The sequence below is a fragment of the Triturus cristatus genome, chromosome 3_1, assembly GCF_964204655.1.
Source record: "Triturus cristatus chromosome 3_1, aTriCri1.1, whole genome shotgun sequence".
Taxonomy (NCBI): domain Eukaryota; kingdom Metazoa; phylum Chordata; class Amphibia; order Caudata; family Salamandridae; genus Triturus; species Triturus cristatus.
The window spans coordinates 661770961-661790583 of NC_140583.1; the positions used below are offsets into that span (position 1 = coordinate 661770961).

At 42.4% G+C, this 19623-nt stretch overlaps 1 protein-coding gene across 1 annotated transcript in view; it reads right to left on the bottom strand.

The window, feature by feature from the left end:
• Positions 1 to 19623, bottom strand: part of LHFPL5 (LHFPL tetraspan subfamily member 5) — a 109112-nt gene that overhangs the window by 3897 nt on the left and 85592 nt on the right. Inside the window, exon 2 of the mRNA XM_085646373.1 lies at positions 8346 to 8582. Within this exon, the coding sequence (XP_085502499.1) occupies positions 8346 to 8582 (237 nt within the window). The remainder of the gene's footprint in view (positions 1 to 8345; positions 8583 to 19623) is intronic.

Genomic DNA, 19623 nt, shown 5'->3' on the forward strand with positions numbered 1-19623 from the left:
CTTGGAATCTCACAGGTTATAGATTTGCACTGTAGGGATTGTTGTTCAGCCCAGCTAGGAGAGATAGTGTTTTGCTTTGCCAACTGTAATGTTCTTTACATTTGAAGTTTTATGACTGTATGCTTGTTGCTTGCCCTCTGGGAAAGCTTGCGCTCATGACTGTAGGCATCAGTTGGTTATGGTGGCAAATCAATGATAACAGTTAAAGGGTTGATTGGTGAGCACGGAAATGTCATGCCCCTATGCCACAAGCTTGGCCTGTTTATTATCAAAAGTGATTACAAAGTCAATAGAGCATTAACAATGTATGGCTAACACATTCTGTTACACGACGTAGGAAGATATTTGGTTACATGCAATCTCACAGTTTATCATCGTAGGCAAGGGTTTGTGGTGGTCACCCTCTCTGACAAACCAGGGGAGCAGACTTTTACTGTGATGATTCCTGTTAGGCCTTATCGAGATAGGTTGTATATTGTTTTGCCAAATGTAATTTTGTATATTTTGTAATTTTATAAAATGTGTGCCTTATGGGTGCGAGTTTATGTACACTACAGGAGGCCTGGGTTGTACATAATGACACACCATTGGTAAAGACTAGAGGCCTTTTAAGTTCATTGGGATAAGCCATGTTAGATTCCTTAGTTGTGATCTGTATATAATGAAAAGTTATGACAAAGATAGTAGGCCTAACTTACTTATTGTGAAAAACATGTGTTAGAGGCAATAGGATCTCGGGGGGGGGGGGGAGGGGGGGATTACTGTTCCACTGTGCGAAGGCCTGTAGGCAGATATATTGTTAAATGGACTGTAGTAGTCAATGGTTCCCTATTTGGCTCTATAAGTAGCAATTTTATATTGTTTTGACAACTGTATTTTGTACATGCTTGTAATTCTATTATGGTCTACCTGATGGTTCCTTTGTGGAACGTCTTATGACCTAACTCAGTAAGTATGAGTTGATTATGATGACAAGTCAATGATAAAGCTTATAGGTCTGATTGTTTATAATGAAAAGTTTTGATAAGAGCAGTGGGCCTGAAATATTGATTGTGAAAGAGCATATGTTAAAGTCAGTAGGCATTTAAGGGAATATTGTTTTTACTCTGTATTAAGGCATACAGATATGTATTTTGTTACATTGAATCTCAAAGCTTACCATAGCAGGAACGGGTTTTGGAGCTGGTTACCCTCTCTGCCAAACCCTGGTTAAAGATTATCTGTACTGTCAGAATCCTTGTTAGGGCCTCTTATGGGAGGTAGTATTCTGCTTTGCTAACTATCAGTTTTCACCATGTAATTCTATCACTGTGTGACTGATGGATGTTTTGTGGGAAAGCTTATACCTAGTGCAGGGAGCCTCAGTTGGTTGTGGTTATAAACCATTGATAACAGCTACAGGCCTGATTTGCTCACTAGGAAATAAAATCTTTGTCCATAGCGTTGATCTGTTTACTAGGAAAAATTTAGAAAATTCATTAAGCCTGATAAGTTGATTGTGAAAAGCATATGTTAAAATCAATAGGAATGTGAGGGTGGATTGTTATTTCTCTGTATTAAAGGCTACAGAGCCGTGTTTTGTTACATGAAATGTCACAGATTACATTTGTAAGGAATGATTATGGTGTTGGTTACTGCCTCTGACAAACCTTATTGGGAGAAGATTTGCAATGTAATAATTCTTGCTAGAATCTCATCTTAGCTGTCTGCCAGGATCTTGTAATAAAAAACATTAATTAATACATCCATCCATATATATAAATCTATATCAATATAGACATGTAGAGGGCCTTTGGGCTTGCTGTGCTCTGCTATTGGTCTGTTTGAGTGGAATTTTCACTCTGCTTCTATGACAGCAAACTGCATGGGGTAATGGTTCAGTCATTGGCTCTTTTGCCCTGTGAATGACTGCATTTTCTGATCACATGTGTACATCTACCTGAAAATGACTGTACTGGTCAGTCCTTTGGTTTTAAATTTTCTCATTTTATAGTTACCTTTTTATTTCTATCCCGTCGGCCGAAATCTGTATGGGATTTTGGCGGATGGGATATCCGACACCATTGTGAAGGAGTAACTCACCCGCCAAGATCTAAATCAGGCCCTTTGCCTTTTTTTGGCCATGGGGTAAGGGAGGGACTTTTTTTTTACTTTGAGATGAGAGCCTGCGGTCTGGACGACATTTTTGCATTGATATTTTGAGAAACTTTCTACCACATGCGAGATTCCAAGCATCTCGTAAAGCTTGTTAATCACTCCAATTTCAAAGAAGGGTTGTGATTCCAGTAGACACATTGTGCTTACAAGCTTAGCTCTCTTTTAGACGTGGCTCAAAAATGTTTGCACAAATTTTACTGCAAGCAGTTGAGGACAGGGTAAAAGCCACACAACGGATTTCAAGAGAACAGGCAAGTTTTAGACCATTGCACACAACTTTACATCCCATATGGGCTTTAAACTACATCATGTGTAAAATGTCAGAAGTATGTTCTCAGTGTATTTGTTTTGTTGATTTTCAACCAGCCTTTGACAGGGTAACTTGAAATGTATTGTGGTCTAATTTAGTCACTGTAGGGATCCCTAACACACTTTCACTATTATTAATCTCATTTCACGTGCAGACTTGGGTGCAAGTGAACACAGGGTTTCATAGGAAGGGAACAGCTAAAGTTCCAGTGTATAAAGGATTGAAATAGGAATGTGAGCTATCCCCATTATTGATATTGCTTTCAATTCACAATCTTCTGACTTTGCTTAATTCAACCAGAACCAGTCTCCGAAAAGTACCTGGTTTCCCTTTAAATACCTTAATGTACTCTGACGATTAGGTCATTTTAGATGACACACCACCTGGATACTAACATCAATTGTATGCTTTGGAAACTTATTGGACAATAAACAAATTAGAAATCAACATAACGAAGGACCAGGTGATGCAAGTGTTGGGCAGAAAATCTTTATTTATTTCATATTTACCTTTGTTTAGTAGGTCTATAAATATCTCAAGACGTGATGCTGTGAACGGTTATAGCTTGGCATTGTTTTTAACAACAAATTGACTTTTGATGAATATTATGAGCAAATATTTTTTAGAAGAAAGGGAACCATGATGGGCTTAATTAGTTTTAATCTTCAAAATTGTGGTCTAACATTAACGTCATTGTTAAAGTATATTTAACCAATATCGTCCCAAGTCTTGTTTATGGAAAGCTGGGTTGATTATGGACGAAGCTAATGGTTTTAAGAAATTTGAGGCATGAGCCTGACGTCAAGCACTAGGACTGCCGCCTAGTTTGGGAATAGAAGTAATTCGTTCAGAGCTAGGGCTGTGCTCACTCGTATATAAGACTCACGATGCAGGACTCTTTAACAAGTGCTGATAATAGTAGTCTGGAAGCATAGTGCTTGAAAGATCTGTTGCACAGTCATACCATTTATGTATAAAACATGATAAAAACTTGATTTGTTAATTATGATGTGAATTTTAATTATAAAGAAATACTGAAAGGCATTCAAGTGCATGTAAATAAGCACAAATTGGGACAAGTGGCCAATCTGAAAATGGTTAGAACAGACACACATTTCATATCCACCAAAAAGACATTGGCCTTTTACAATGTGTTAAAAGTTGTAACTGGATTGGCTTATCATTTTTCATGTGGCTTAATGCTAGGTGACTGCGACTACTGATGCTCTTTCAACTTGATTCATATGAGAATAACTATAATTTAAATACTTGCATAAACCATCTCTACTGCCAGTGAAAACAACTCCTCCTGCACAATTTAGCTTATTTATGTCCTTCCATGCTAGCTGTGCATCCCTTGCATCTTAAATCTTTATTCAAGACACAGGAATATGGTCGGAGCGATGGACATTCGAATATCTATTGGTTCAATTCTGTGATCTCACGATTTCCTATTGTTCTTAAATTTATTATTACTGATTGGTATAAATGTATTATTACTGATTGTTATGTTTTTATGGTGAAAAGTTAACAATGTTTTTAACTACTACTGCTTTGAGAAGCAGTATTTTTTGATACATGTGTATGGTTTGAATGTATAATGGGTTCTAATGGCATTAGTGTTATAGGGTGGGAAAAGGAAAGGGCTCCTTCCTTAAAGTAGATACATAAGAGGGGAGGTAGTTTGACGATAGAACTGGCTCAATCTAAGACTGATCGGATTGGAGTGAACATGTAAATAAAACAGAAGGTCCATACATACTGACATTTGCTCTTGAGATGCATTTTAAGATTTTTATCATTTTACTGGTTAGGCGAAAGGGATATTGTTTAGGCATTTGGAGTGACACCCTTTGTTGGAATTAGTTGTTGGTGGTGATGTGGTTTACAATTGGTGAGTATGCCCATTTTGTAATTTGGCACTCACTCTTTTAGGATATGGGCAGCAAGTGAAAACTGCAGGGTGGGTTTTTCAGAGGTGCTAGTAAGGGCCATTGGTAGATTGGGAGGGTGGAGTTATGATGCAGTAGAAGGTAAGTGTTCCCCATGGACATATTGCAATTAGGTGGCTTACTATATTTTCCCCAATGCAAATTATTTGGTCGGTCCAGATGATGAAAGTGTGCATGTGTGTAGCCGTGTGCGTTCATTTATCAGGGGTGTGGAATTTAATGAAATATCTACTTGTCCCTGGGACAGGTTGCTTCATAAAACTACTTGTACTGTAACAAAATCCACGTGTCCCTTGGTGCCATGTAGTTCGGCGACAAATTATGGCAGCAATCTCATTATATAAGAGCTCTGATTATAACCTCTATGATTATGCCAGAGTTCATACCATAGTAGGTTTTGAATACTAGCAATACCTTTGTTTTTCCACCTTTTCACTGATCTACATACTGGGGCTGGAGATAGTGGTAAGCAATAGTTTCCCATGGTTGGAATATCCTTTTGAGTCTGTGCAAACCTACTAACTTGCATGTTTTATGGGTTTTCATCAGCTTATCTCTAATATTTTTCCATATAGAGAAAGGTTGGAAATTTACTCCTGAAAAGGGAAGAGCTAAAACTTCTTCCAGGGTTGGGGAAAAAAGTGATCAGTGGGAAAGTGAACTCACAACCGTGCAACAGATTTTGGCATGAGGAAATCTACACATGATTATTTGCCAGTGCTAAAATGCAGTTCACAAATATTTTCTAGGAATACAATTTCCTGACTTCCTGACTAAATTCTTGTGAATTCATGAAAGCCGTAAATCTGCACTACTGCAAGGACATATACTATGGGTGCACTTTTGTGACTTTCTGTATGAATTGGGCCCCTATTAGGTCTGACGTTTTGTTTTTATTAAAATTCTATATCGCTCTCTCTATCTACCAGCGGATTTGACTGTGAGTGACAGCATTCTGCTTTCACAAGGAGCATGTTGGCCCACACAGTAGTTATGTTCAGTAACAGGAACCACTGTGGCAATGTTCGGTTTTTGAGACCAAAAATATGTTTGTTTTTGCCAATGTTTGTTATAATGATGAGGGCCCAGCAGCTCCTACAACAATAAAGCTTTACAAAACTCACATCAAAACAAGGCACGCATTGACGTCACCAACATCCACAAAAGTAATACCTATTGGCTTTTGCCAATGCTTCTTTATTTTCTTAATAATTCTATTGCAAATGGTTGCACTAATTTTTCCATTATGAATATTTTTGGGAAATACAAGATGCAGTAACACATTTTTCTAAACGATGCTTCAAAGAAATGGTACCTAAAATTGCACAGGAGTTTAGGAAAACATTTTTTTCCTAGTTGTATTTTTTATGATTTTTTTATTTTCAAAGCAAAGAATCATCAATCTTGCTTTCAAGCTTTTGCATATATTCGCATCTAATCAGAGAGCATCCTGGAAGCATTATATGTAACCTTATAGCATTAAACTTTGCAAATGTGTGTACACCTTTTTATACTGATCAGTGTGCAGGCTGAACTTACAACATTTCCTTAGAACTCTCACCCTAATAAAAAAGGCTTTGAATTAATTAATCTTAAATACAAGTTCGAACAGCATTAACAAATGGGCACAACTATTCCCTTAACTGCAGACAATTCCCTTCCCTTATTCATAATGTGGTAGTGTAATCTGGCAGCCAAAGGGTTTATGCAGCAGGGGGTTGGACCTACTTGTCCCAAGTTCAAAATAAGCATGAAAGCTTCTTGTCTTTGACCGTAAACAATATGTCCTGGGCATAAGGCTATAGGAATTTCACACACCCTGATTTATGATTTAGTCCGGAAAACAGGTGATTCCTGGCTTTCGTGATGAAAGAAGTTAGAATCATTGATGGGGTAAAGGAAGATTGTACTACTGAACGTTGAGCCCCAGATTATTGTGGTACAAAAATATCAAGTATGGAATATCGAAAAGTAAGTGCATATGGGGAAGTATAGATTTACTATAAGTCCATGTCTATGTACCTATCAAGGACGGAATATTGAAAAGTGCATATGCGGAAGTATAGATTTATTATAACTCCGCATTTTTTTAAATATATTTTGGCCTCGATACTGTGTGCCATTGACAGCCTGATGTCAACATTCAGGGTGCCCATTGTAGAGAGAGAATGAGTTGAGATCAGCTGTTGGCCACATTAACAGAATTACACTAAGTTCGGGGACCTCCAGATATCTTGATAGGTAACTTGGGAGAAGAAAACAATGTACTGAAGCTACTGGAAGTAGTGCTGCTGAAACAAAAGAAGAAAGACTTCACTCAAGAGTCACTGGTGTGGATCATGTTTGATATGGTCTTAGTTGCTTCTCAGGAGAGTTTGGAGGGGGCAATCAAGAAGGAATGTGAACATGAAACTGTTGTGTCAGAGAGAGTGTATTACGCGAATTAGACATAGGAAGTTTAGGAATGAAGATTATAAATTGTTTAGCAACTAAGGCATCCATTTGGGGTTTTGAGAAACAAGTTCTATTTTTTAGAGATATGAGAGGTGTGAGTAGTTGAGGGAGAAACTGGTGTAGATATGATTCGATTTCTGAGGGTTTCAATGTCAAATCGGGTGAGCAGGATAACTTTTAGAGGCTCCTGTGTTAAGAGTTTTTGGCAGTTTTTGGTGGGTTAGGAGGCATTGCTTTTGTTCCTGGATGGTAAGGTTAGCTTGAGTGGGGCAAGGGCATGAGCGGTGGGACGAGCTGAAGTGCTCTCAATGATAGTCATTTAGGAATATGGATGGGACCGGAGGCCAAGGACGAGCCACTTAAACACTTAGGGATGACATAAAGTTAAAGAATGCTTAGATGGACAGCACTCAATTATGAGGATAAAAAGTGGCTAAAGGGGTTTGGGACTGGTAGGCCCAGAGAGGTGCAATGTTTAAAGGGCCTCTGCGGTTTAGTCTGTTTTCTTTATTAGTAAGGCGCTTGTTTCTAGGCTGCAAGTGCGACATGCGAGGTTATAGATCTTGTGAGTGCCGGCCTATTACATTAAGGGTGGCTTTTGCACAATTTTGGGTGAGTCTTTTGTGACTGCGCTGTGTCACACTATGGAGGCTCTGAGGAGCTGCGGCAGAGTCAGTCTCTACCTGGACCTTCTGGGTAAGTGGGGTAATCAATAGCAGCTCTCCCATCGGATATGATGGGACTGCTGAGTGTGGGATTAAGGTACGTTTTTGAGAAGGAGCACACAGGAAGGCCTCCCGGTGCACCTTGAGTAGTGAAGGGATTTGAGAGCGTTATCATGTTTATACTACTGTTGAGGCTGCTTCGATGGATAATTTCGAACAATGTTGTGTTACGTTCTGTATGCTTTGCCACTGGTGTGGCAGAATTAGTTCATTAGATGGAGTTGTTGGGAATTGTTAGTGTTGCAGACTGCTGGCTTTTGTTCCCAGATTGACAATCCATCTCGTAGTTCGAGGAGTGGCCAGGGTGGCAATGGGGGCGGGGTGGAGGTAGCCTAAGCTGATCTGCTGCTGTGAGAGAAAAGCACTTGGGAATCCAACAAGAGCTAGCGGGGGAAGGACCGGGACAGAAAGAGATCTGGGCCTTTCTAGATGGACAACATCTAGGTAAGGAGATTGATAGGTGTTTCACCAAGACTGGGGCCAGTAGGCCCATAGGGGAGAGTGAGTGTTTGGGTCATTGGGGAACTGCATGTTTTCGGTTTGATTACAGTGGTTGTTTCTAGACTGTGTAGTAAGACGCCAGGTTACAGTTCTCACGAGCGTAGACCTGTCACATTAAGGCACACAAAGGAGTTCTACCCACTAAGGGGTGAGTCTGGCTTGACTGCAATGTCTCACCCAAAGCGAAATTCACCATGGTGGAGGAAAAGCCTCTACCTAACGCGTTCTTAAATTGTGAAATGTTACCTTTGTTTTCAATCTTGAAATCCTCTGGGAGTAGGCTGTCCTGCCGGTTTCCAAGGACAAAGGCGAGGAAGGACAAGATGAGGGCATCGAGGATGGCCATGATGGCGAGGATGTAGGCCCAGCGCACGGTGCAGGCGCCCAGGGTGTACTTGTCTGTCTTGTCCCCACACATCCTCTTCACCTCCGCAGAGTCCCAACCATCAGGATAGATCATGCACCCGATCATAAGGCCAGCGGCTGCGGATGAAGAAAGGAAGATAGAACATCATGGCTAGATTGAGCCTGGCACCAGTCCCAGAACAAACAGACCAAGTGTAAGGACTGGTAGGAACTTTTACCCTCCAGGCCGGGTTTCATTTGTACCTTTGGGATGTCCTTCCCCTTTAAGGTATTACTGGTTCATGTGCCTCATGTTTTGGGGAAAAACATCCTGCGCGCATCCACTGCTCCAACTCTACAAGGCTCCACCCAACAACTCACTCCTGAGTTCCAGTACTTCATTCCATTTTCAATGTTTCCAAATGTTGAAAGCCCTTAGCAGACGGCAGTGACTAAAGTACTATCCCAAAAGCAAAAGCCTTGCATGCGCCGTAAGTCCACCGTCTAAATTCAGATGTTCATATGTCAGATGCTACACAGAAAAGTAAAGATTTCAAGTTGCCTTGGACAGACATAGGAGGATTATCTAGTTTATTTTCTGTTGAGTTCTAGGACTTTGTAGTGTTCCTGTTTTTAAAATGGGAAAAGCAAATTTCCATGCACCAGAATGCTATTCAATAATAGTCTGCAGCAAGCTTTTACTGCACACTATACACCATGTAGCCTTTACCTCACTGCTGCAAAACCTGAACCCTCGCTATAACACTTTTGTAATCTTAAAACCAAACTGAGAACACTTCAACGCATATTATATAAGAACAAGACCATTAAAAACCTGGAGGAGTACAGACAAGATCTGCACAAACCATCTGATGCTCTGGACAATATCAAATCGCCATACTTCCAGAACCTTATCAACAAACTCCATCCTCAACGGGAAGACTTGCAGGCGCATTTAGCGTCTCTCATACATGGTTACCTAAAGCAGATCTTTCCCTATTAGCCAATTACTTTACCAGATGTTTTCTATCAAAAATTACCACTATCAGAGACACACTATGCTTTACTGCTCTCTGCTCCACTTCCACTCTGTTCCACCCCATTACATTTTATCCCCACTCATACATGCTCTCAAATGCCATCAGAGCATCTCCCATTTACATATGTCCAATCAGAACAAGCATTGAAAAAGCCAAGAGGTCAACCTTTTCCAAGCTGGAGAAATGGTTATATTTTGTATTGCAAGCATATATGTCACAAAAATAAAAAGTAGGAAAAACATCCTACTGCCCAAACATGGTGGCCATGTACTTGCAATAAAGTTTTTAAAGTTCATCATTTTAACAGAATTGTGTGTGTGCTTTCTAGTAGGCATGTCTACTTTCAAGTATATAAACCATCCGTTTTATAGTTTAAAGGTACATTGCAAGAAAATATGATGCTTACTGGTGCAAAGAAAAGTTCTATAGGCTTCGAATTACTGCAACCTGAAGACATAGTTTGAACATAAAAGCACAACTAAAGAAAGAAGCACTAGCAAAGCCAAAAGGTCTGGTATTGGCCGCAAGCCTTTTGGCAATTTTTGATATGATTTATCATGGTTTTTGTAAAGCTTTATTGCTCAAGAAGCTGCCAGGACCCCATCAATCTAAAAAGAAACATATAGGCGAAAGTTAAAAATGGTTTTGGTCTAAAAAAAAAGCAGACATTACCATAGAACTCCCTGGCACTGAAGAGAAAAACTTTGTGTGTGGAAGTGCTTCTTGTGAAAGGGCAGCATGCCATAAGTCATCATGAAATCATCCAATGGCTGAAGTGGGCTGATGCATTCCCCCTTGATGTATACCGTAGTCAATGTTAAAAATTGTGAATGGCACGACAACAGACCAATGGATAAAGACAGGTGACTGAAAGGCTCTTCAAGTAAGAATATTATATGTATAAGTTTAATAAAATCGAAATGTAATTTAAAAAAATTAAAGAATGGAAAGCCAAAAAACATAGGCAAAGTAAAGTGGTGGCCAACCAGCCTTTGCATTGAATTGCACTTCCTTTTAGGTTTATGTGCTATGTGATTAGGTAAAATTCCATTACTCATAGAGCAAAAGAGTCAATGGCTAAGTGGGATGACCCTTGCCCGATAGCGTGTAAGGTAGTGGATGGGATCAAAATGTTAAGGACAGGTAAGCATACCAATGTATGAGGAGGTTTGACCCAAAAGCACATCTATGCATGTTTATATATGTTTGATTGCACCAGGCCAGTATAAAGCTGTCTGTAGCCTAGACCTAAAAACTGCCAATCCAGATTGCCCACCATCTGGGAGCAGGTCCTCGTGTCTCCTACCCCTTGCGGACTCAGTTGCAGTGGCGGCTCCTCCGCAATGAAGAAGCGTTGGCCTACTGCCTGGATCAGAGCCAGCAAATGTAAATTAAAACGATGTTCTTGCATCGTTTTCATTTACATTTGCAGGCTCTTAGCCAGCGCTGTTGGGAGGGGCGGGCCGAGTCATGGGAGGGGGGAGCAGGAGTGCTAGTGCACTCCACTCCCTAAGTGCGCATATGTGTGACCGGGCGTCTCAGGCCGACCAAAACACACATGCATACTTAGGTTTTCTCCAACCCAGTGGCATTGAGCAGCAGGGCTGGAGAAACCACACAGACTCCCTGGTCTGAGCAGGGTGTCTCTTCTGCCTGCTCAGACCAACCCCCACACTGCTCTGAAGCATGGGGATTGGAGAGGAGTTTGTCCCAGGGGCTGCTGGGACCAGCAGACAGGAAGAGGAGACGCGACCCTGGAGCCGCCAGTGGCAAAAGATACATTTATTTTCTTTATATTCAAAACCCCCCCGTGCAACCCCCCGCCTCACCACCCTTCGTTCATGGTGGCCGCCGCTGCTCAGTTGACTCTGCAATCTGATCTTCTGCCCTCTGCTTTGCTTATACTTTATCATTCTCAAATTGCCTGATTGCTTTTTTCTTGTTGATGTTCTACCACTTGTCTTACCCATTGTTCTGTTCTGAGTTTTGACATGTCTGCAGTTGCCTGATTGTTTTCGTTTTCTTGCTGTTGTGCAACCCCTTGTCTTGCCCGCTGCACTGTTCAAGTTGCTTGTTTCTTCACCGCCCTGATTGTTGTTATTCTTGTTGCTGTCCTACCATTTGTCTTGCCTATTTTACTGTTGTGACTGCTTGCTTCTTCATTTTCCTCCTGCTCTCTTCCTGCCGTGTCCACCACCCACCGCTTCCCACAGACTCTCCCACCTTCTCGGACCCACTTAATGGAGGTTGCAACATGACCCCATTGGGCAGGTCCTCATGTCTGTCCACCCGTCTTGCAGACTCAGTTAGCTCTGCCATCTGCTCAACTCGCCTCTGCTTTGCTTATTAGTTGCTCATTCTCGAATTGCCTGATTGTTTTGCTTTTCTTGTTGCTGTTCTACCATATTTCTTACTCATTGTTCTGTTCTCAGTTTTGCTTCTGTCTGCATTAGCCTAATTGTTTTTGTTTTCTTTTGCCGTGCTACCACTTGTCTTGCCCACTGCACTGTTCAAGTTTCTTGTTTCTTTACCTGCCTGATTGTTGTTCTTCTTGTTGCCGTTCTACCATTTGTCTTGTCCATTGTACTGTTAAAGCTGCTTGCTTCTTCATTTGCCTGATTGTTTTGTTTGCAGTACTGTTGACCCCAGCTCACTCGCTCCTGCCCCCCTGCAGCCCGGTCGACGGCCTCCTAATGACCCTCCCATCTCCCAAGACCTACTTAATGGAGGTTGCAGAATGACTGCGCTGCAGGTGCACCAAAGGCAAGCCCATCTGCGCCTGGACAGCGCCCAGTGCCAGGAATCCTGGACCTCCACCCGCCCACAGATACTCTACTGCAGAGCTCTGAGTTCTAGACACCAGACACCACAACAACAGCTGTATCACATCTCCTTGATCAAAGGTAGGACCTTTAACCTGTGCTGCTGTTTCTTCACCTGCAACACAGGACCTTCAACCCTTGCAGAATCCCTTGCCACACCCACCTCACACGACCACCCCGGAACGACCACCACTGCCTCCTGTTCAATACCCGAGCACTCTGCAAGCATGCCTCTGAAATCTGGGACACCATCACCACACTTATCCCGACGTGTTCTTCATCTCATAGACCTGGCTCAATCTCTCCTACACACCTGACAGCGCCACTACAGCAGCCAATGGCTACAAGAGGAAACACTAGGACCCCACCAACAAACACGGTGGAGGTATCACCATCATCCACAAAGAAACCATCCGTTGCACAACCACCGAAGACAACACCAAATGGATCATGGAATACGTCAACTTCCATCTCTAAACCAATGGCAGAATGACAGTCAGAGGCACTCTCACCTACGGAACCCCAGGACTACACCATGGCTTCTGTGATGCCATCCCAAAATTCATTGCCCCACTAGCCGTTGACTCCAAGCACCACATCTTACTCTGCGACCTCAACTTCTACACTGACAACCCCATAGACGCTAACTCTGCCAAAATCCTCGAAAGCATGAGCAGCATCGGCCTCATGCAACGGGTCACTAACCCCACACACAACACAAGACACAAACTTGACCATATCTTCACCACCAGCGACAGAGTCAAGTTCAGTCATACCAACGAACTTACTTGGACCGACCACGCTATCATTAACTTCACCGTTTTGGGATCCCCATGAACCACCACCAGGTCCCCCAGCACCCTCCAAAGCATCTTCAGCAAAGGGGCAGAGACCTAATGGATGGATGCCTTCAACACCACACAGCCCGGCCCCACAACCAACCTGGAAAAGGCCATCCAGAATTTCACGCCTGGATCACCAACTGCACTGCCAGTCACCCCTATCAAGCCAGCCAAGACAAGTAGATCTTCCAAACAAGCCTGTTGGTATACACCAGAACACAGGACAATAAACTCAACTGCAAGCAACTAGAAAGAAGATGGCACACCAGCAGAGATTCCACAGACCGAGCCACCTTCAAGTCAGCCCTCAACAAATACCACCAACGCCTCAAGGCCACGAAAGAAAGGTGCCCTGCAAGACTGCATTGAAGCAAGCTCCATCCACAGCAAGGAACTCTTCAGCATTGTCAGAAAGTTCTCCTGCCCATCAGCCACTGAGAACACTATCTTCCCTTCCCAGGAACTCTGTGACACCCTGGTAGATTACTTTCACAACAAGATTTCCACCAACTACAGGAACTTTGAACCCCAACCCACTGATCTCTACAAACCTCCTTGCATCAACAGACAGCACCCGCAACCACCCGCTCACAGCATAGGAACAGCTCACCACTCAGAACACCACAACCATCATGAACTCCATCCATTCTAAGGCACCCACAGATCCCTGCCCCGCCACTTCTTCAACCTCAGGAGCAGGGGAATCAGCAGCCAACTCACAGCCATTCTCAAAACCAAAGCCGCCTTCTCCAATGGATGGAAACACGTAGAGGTCAGACCCCTCCTCAAGAAACCCTTTGCCGACCCCAGCAAACTCAAGAACTACTGCCATATCTTGCTGCTGCTCTTCCCAGCCAAGTCCTCAAGATGTCAATCAACTACAAGCTAACTGAACACCTGGAGAGAAACAACCTGTAGGATGCCTCTCAATCCAGTTTCCGTGCCAACCACAGCACAGAGACCACCCTGATCGCTGCCATCGGCAACATCAGAACCCTCCTCAACCACGGTGAAACTGCGTCCATGATCCTCCTTGACCTCTCAGCAGCGTTCAACACCGTATCAGACCGCACACTCATCAAAAGACTCCACCACATTGGGAACCAGGGAGACGCCCTCAAATGGATTGCATCCTTCCTCACAGGACCATACCAGAGAATCCACCAACCACCCATCACCTCGGAACCTAACAGCACCAACTACGGCACCCCTCAAAGTTCATCACTCAGCCCTACCCTGTTCCACACATACATTGCCCCTGACAGATATTATCAGAACACTTGGCCTCAACGTCTTATCCTACGCAGACAACACCCAGCTCACTAGGACCAACATCCACAACTGCATGACTGGTGTTACCTAAAGGATGAAGACCAACTGCTTGAAGTTCAACACAACAAGATGCTGATTTTTGGGAACACCACCTCCCCGTGGAACTGAAAATTGGTGTTCCTCCGAACTCGAACCCACACGGACAGACAAAGCCTGCAACCTTGGCATCATCCTGGACAGCAAACTCACCATGAAATGCCAAATCAATGCAGTCCGCTCCACCTGCTTCCACACCTTCTGCATGCCCCGAAAGATGTTCAGATGGATCCCTGTCAGCAGAAGGAAAACTGTTGCTCAAGCCCAGTCACCAGTCGGCTAGACTACGGCAATGAGCTCTAGGCAGGAATCACCGCCCAACTCCTATTGAGAATCCAAACAATACAGAACTCAGCTGCCAGACTCAGCCTTGACCTACCCAAACATACTCACATCACCCCCATCCTCAGGAACCTCCACTGACTCCCCATTCAGATAAGATGCCAATTCAAGATGCTGACCGACGCCTACAAGGCTCTCCATGATCTAGGACCAGCATTTATCAACCATTGCCTGAACTTCCACCTCCACTCCAGACACCCCAGACAGCACAGTGCCTGGATACCATCAAGGGTAATAAGCCACAGTACACAAGTACTGATTGATTGACTGATTGATTCGACACCTGTGCTTCTCTCCGCTCGCCCTCACACACACTTCCTGTATCCGCCAAAGCAACAGTGGAGGGCGATCCTTCTCCTATCTTACCGCCAAGTCCTGGAATGACCTACCACTTCACCTCCGTACATCACCATCTCTCCTGGAATTCAGAAAGGGGCTCATGACCTGGCTCTTTGACTGATCCCAGCAAGAACAAAGTCCCTGGATACCCTTGTGGGTTATTAGCTGCGATGTACAATTCCAAACTGATTTATGAATTGATTGATTGATCTGATGCTTTCTGCCCCAGGCCAACAAACCCCTTGCTCAAATATACAATGCTCTTTTTTGTCTGCCCTCTCTATTCAGCTATTCCCTCACACCCATTACCTACCCAACTTATTTCACATCTGAAGTCCTACCTCGCTTTAAACAAAATCTATTGAGCAGTGGCTTTGCTTCACTTTTTCTTTAAGGTTACTGTACATCTGGTCTTCAACCAGGTCACACTCTATCTGTCATCTAACCTTGTACTTACTCCCTAGTCTTGTTTCTGTATCCTACCATCAAAGACACTGCACAAAGACCATCAAATGTCATCAATGCTGTCCATCCTAATCACCTTTCCTCCGTCTTCAGATGCCTAGAACTATCGGCTGCCTTTGATACTGTGAGCAACAATTGACTACTGTCCTCTCTCAAATCACTAGGCATCTCAGGCACGGTTCAAACATGCCTCACTTCCTACTTACCTGGATGCTCAACATCCTGGCCACTTCCTGTGAGTGTTCCACAAGGGCCGGTGCACGTTTCTGTCTTTTTTTCACCATGCACCATTGTCAGTGCTAATTTTGTAAAAGATTGAGTGCTGCTGCACAAAGATCTGCTCAGAAGCCCACGGCCGCCGCTATTAAATGTCGGGCAAGCCCAATACCAAGTCTGTGTAGGCGTCAATCGATCTCATGCCACTTTAGTACACTCCCTGCCCCTCTATCCCACTCTGAGTTAAGCACACAGGGGTAACCCTATAACCCAAGGAACCTGGGCCTCATCAATATATATGAACAATGGTTCCGTAGGGAAAACAATTATTTACAATTAAGATAGATCAATTAAACATAAACACAGCATTCGATGATCTAGCAAGCAATTAATCTTAGAAGAATGAATAATAGTTCAAAAAACGTAACAATTTATTTGTTTGTATTTCATATGAATTTCAAATCATTCATCAACTCCTTTAAATATGTACAAGAAATGAAACAGGCTGTATATACAATAATATTTGCAAAACAACGACGCAGTGACAAAGTGAATAAGGTGACTCGGTGTGATAGTGAAAAAGTGAATATATACAATGTTATGTTCGTGATTGTCAATAAAATACACAGAAAGTTTTTTACACAAAAAGTCCTCAGCTGAATTATGGATAGGTAATAACCCTTGTATGGCACAAATCCTGATTTATCTGTATATACAAGGAATTCCAAATAGTACGGGACTGTGGAACCGTCAACGTTTCGACCCTATATCGACCAGTTGTTCTATACAGTCATATCGGGTCTTCTTCAGGACACGGGGGGTGTATAACAGCCTATATAAAATAAATATATATAGATCAATATCTCTGCTGTGTTAAGGGTATAAAAACAGGGAAAAGTAAAAGTTTCCCCATCAACTCACCTAATTGTAGGTGATAGGTCAATTGTCCAACAGTATGACGTGGTTGCCGCTCAATGCCGGTCAAAAGAGAATACCTATTGACATGTGCGCGCATTAGTAAGCACATATTGGATGCAAGTCTTAATTATACAGCATAAGGGACGTGTAAGAATAATAATTTTTTTACCAGTGTTATAGAAGGTCTAGATTCGTCTTCGTCTGTTTATTTACTCTTATTCTTCTTTTGCCATTCAGGTTAACGTGCCCGCTGTGAGTCACTACAGATATAAACGCAGATAAGAGTACTCAGAATGATAGCCGTATAGCCCAAATTGGGTACCCATAGAACTTAGTGGCCCATGTGATGGCTCACCTGACTTCAGGTTAGATACTTTGTACTGCCAGAGACACGGTCATCAGGATAAAACTTCGACTAGAAAAAACATAAATCAACCCTCATTAAATATTTCTAAACTAGTGTGGTCTGTAGATATTTCAAGACTCCTAAACTATTGGCTCATAGTATGCTCTGATTCCATTCAAAATGAGATCCTATTGAAAAGAGATTCCCATGCTAGCGATGAGTCATAAATCAACCCTCATGAAAGCTCGTGTGGTCTGTAGATATTTCAAAGAATGAATTGATTTCCTTCATTAGCACTATACAATGCGATCCTATTAACGAGAGATTATTATGGTGGCGGTGAATCAACACAATAGATGCATACGAGCACCAGGCAGTGTATAATTGACCATAAAAACATGTCTACAGGTTCTAACTACTATACGCCACATACACTAATCAGCTGTCATATAAACGATAGTTACTTCGCGCACCACGAGCGTCACGCAAGACATCATGGAGATTTCTCATACCTGATGTATTAAGTATATTTTCTTGGTCTCGGGGAGTCCGTCCGAAGCACGCCACCAGCCCGACTGCAGAGCGTGCAGCAGCTAAATACTAGCTGATCATGGATATAGAAACGGGACTAATGTGGGTGTTTTTTGCGAATCTTATATCTAAAAAGCCATTTTCGGTTTGTCAGATCCGGAAAAGCCGAATTAGTTACGGTGTTTGTATGTATAACGATATCGTATTTCAGCGGGTGATACAATTGCTCAACCTCACAATTCTAATCAGAACACGGTCGGGCAACGGCATGACGTGTTTAAGCAAAATAAAACAAATGCTCGAACTAGCTAATCTTCACAGACCATAACCTACGGGCATTTCATTGCAATGTAAGTGAGTTCATCAGTGTAAAAATCAAAATCACATCTTATTTTAGATGCTTAAAAACAATAAGTCGATCAAACAACCAATGCGATTGGAGTTTTTTGTAAAATTTAGGAAAAAGGTTGCATTACTCTGTGATCAAGAACAGTTGTTCTAAATAGTGCGAGAAGTAGGAGATATAGATTTCCCCTCAGCCATTTTTTGTAGACCAGTTTGAGCATAGTATATATACATATGATAGCATTTGGTGTCATTACAATGATTGCTATGTGCAGTCTGTTTCATGTAGCATACAAGTGATATACTAAGGCTGTCATTATATGCATTTTTCAACTTTTCGTCGCACCTTAGTGCCAGGACAACAGATGGTAGTCATGGCATGCAACTTATAGGTATTGTCAAAGATCTAACATGCTTATCGCAGAAAGCATGTCAATAAGATGGTTTAGACCTTGCTATGTAAAGTGTGTTTCATATAGAGTAACCATAATGTACAAATGATGTCATTACATGTGCATTTCAACAATTGTTCATCGAATCTTGGGAACAAGAAAAATATTACAGTGATCATGACACGAAAACATGGATTATTATCAAAGATCCAAAACGCTCATCGCAGACAGGCAAATTGGTAATTTGTAATTACCTAAAGCATAACATTCCCAGTTGTTTGTTAGTCTCCTCATTTTCGTTGAGCCCTGTCTTTACAGAATCCAGGGAGTGGATCCATCTACACTCCTTATAGTTGAGCATGGAATGAATGTTACCACCTCTCGGATGCAGCCGCACCCTCTCGATTACTGTCCATCTCATACTGTCAGGTGGATGGTTGAGGCTTAGGAAATGGTCCACTAGAGGTGCCCCTTGCGTTCTGCATTTAATCCTGCTCATGTGTTGCAAGATTCTACACTTGATTTTTTGTGTAGTTTGCCCTACATATACTTTATCGCATGGGCAGTAAATAGCATAAATAACGTTGTTACTGTTGCAATTAGTAAATGTAGGTCGCGTGTAGTTCTTCGTACCATACACAAATGCCAAACCCTCTATCGATGAAACACAAGCTTTACAGTTGCCACATTTTTTATGGCCCAAGATCGGTGGCAATGATAGTTGCGAGCGTAAGTCTGGTTTAGGGGGACCATGAAGGTAGGCACTAACCACTGTATCTTTTATACTCTTGCCACGTTTAAAAGCAAATAGTGGTAATTCCGTAGTCCCAATTTCTGTAGCTACCAGATTCCAATACTTAGCAATAGTTTTTTTGATGGATTGGCTGTCTGGGTTAAAGGTGGTGACACAAACCATTCTATCACTCGTCCTTTCACTTTTTTTAGTCTCTAATAGAGTCTCTCGCGGGCAGTACCAGGCTCTCTTTTTAGCCCGTTTCAAGAGGGTGTTAGGGTAACCTCTGTCTCTTAGCCTTTTAGTTAGAACTGTTGCTTCAGCAAAGTAATCTGTTCTCTGTGTACAATTACGACGCAGTCTAAGAAACTGCCCGTAGGGCAGATTGTCACGGAGACTGCGGGGATGGTTCGAGTTATAGCTAAGGAGAGCGTTTCTCTCAATCGGTTTTCTGTACAGTCCAGTATAGAGTACCCCCTC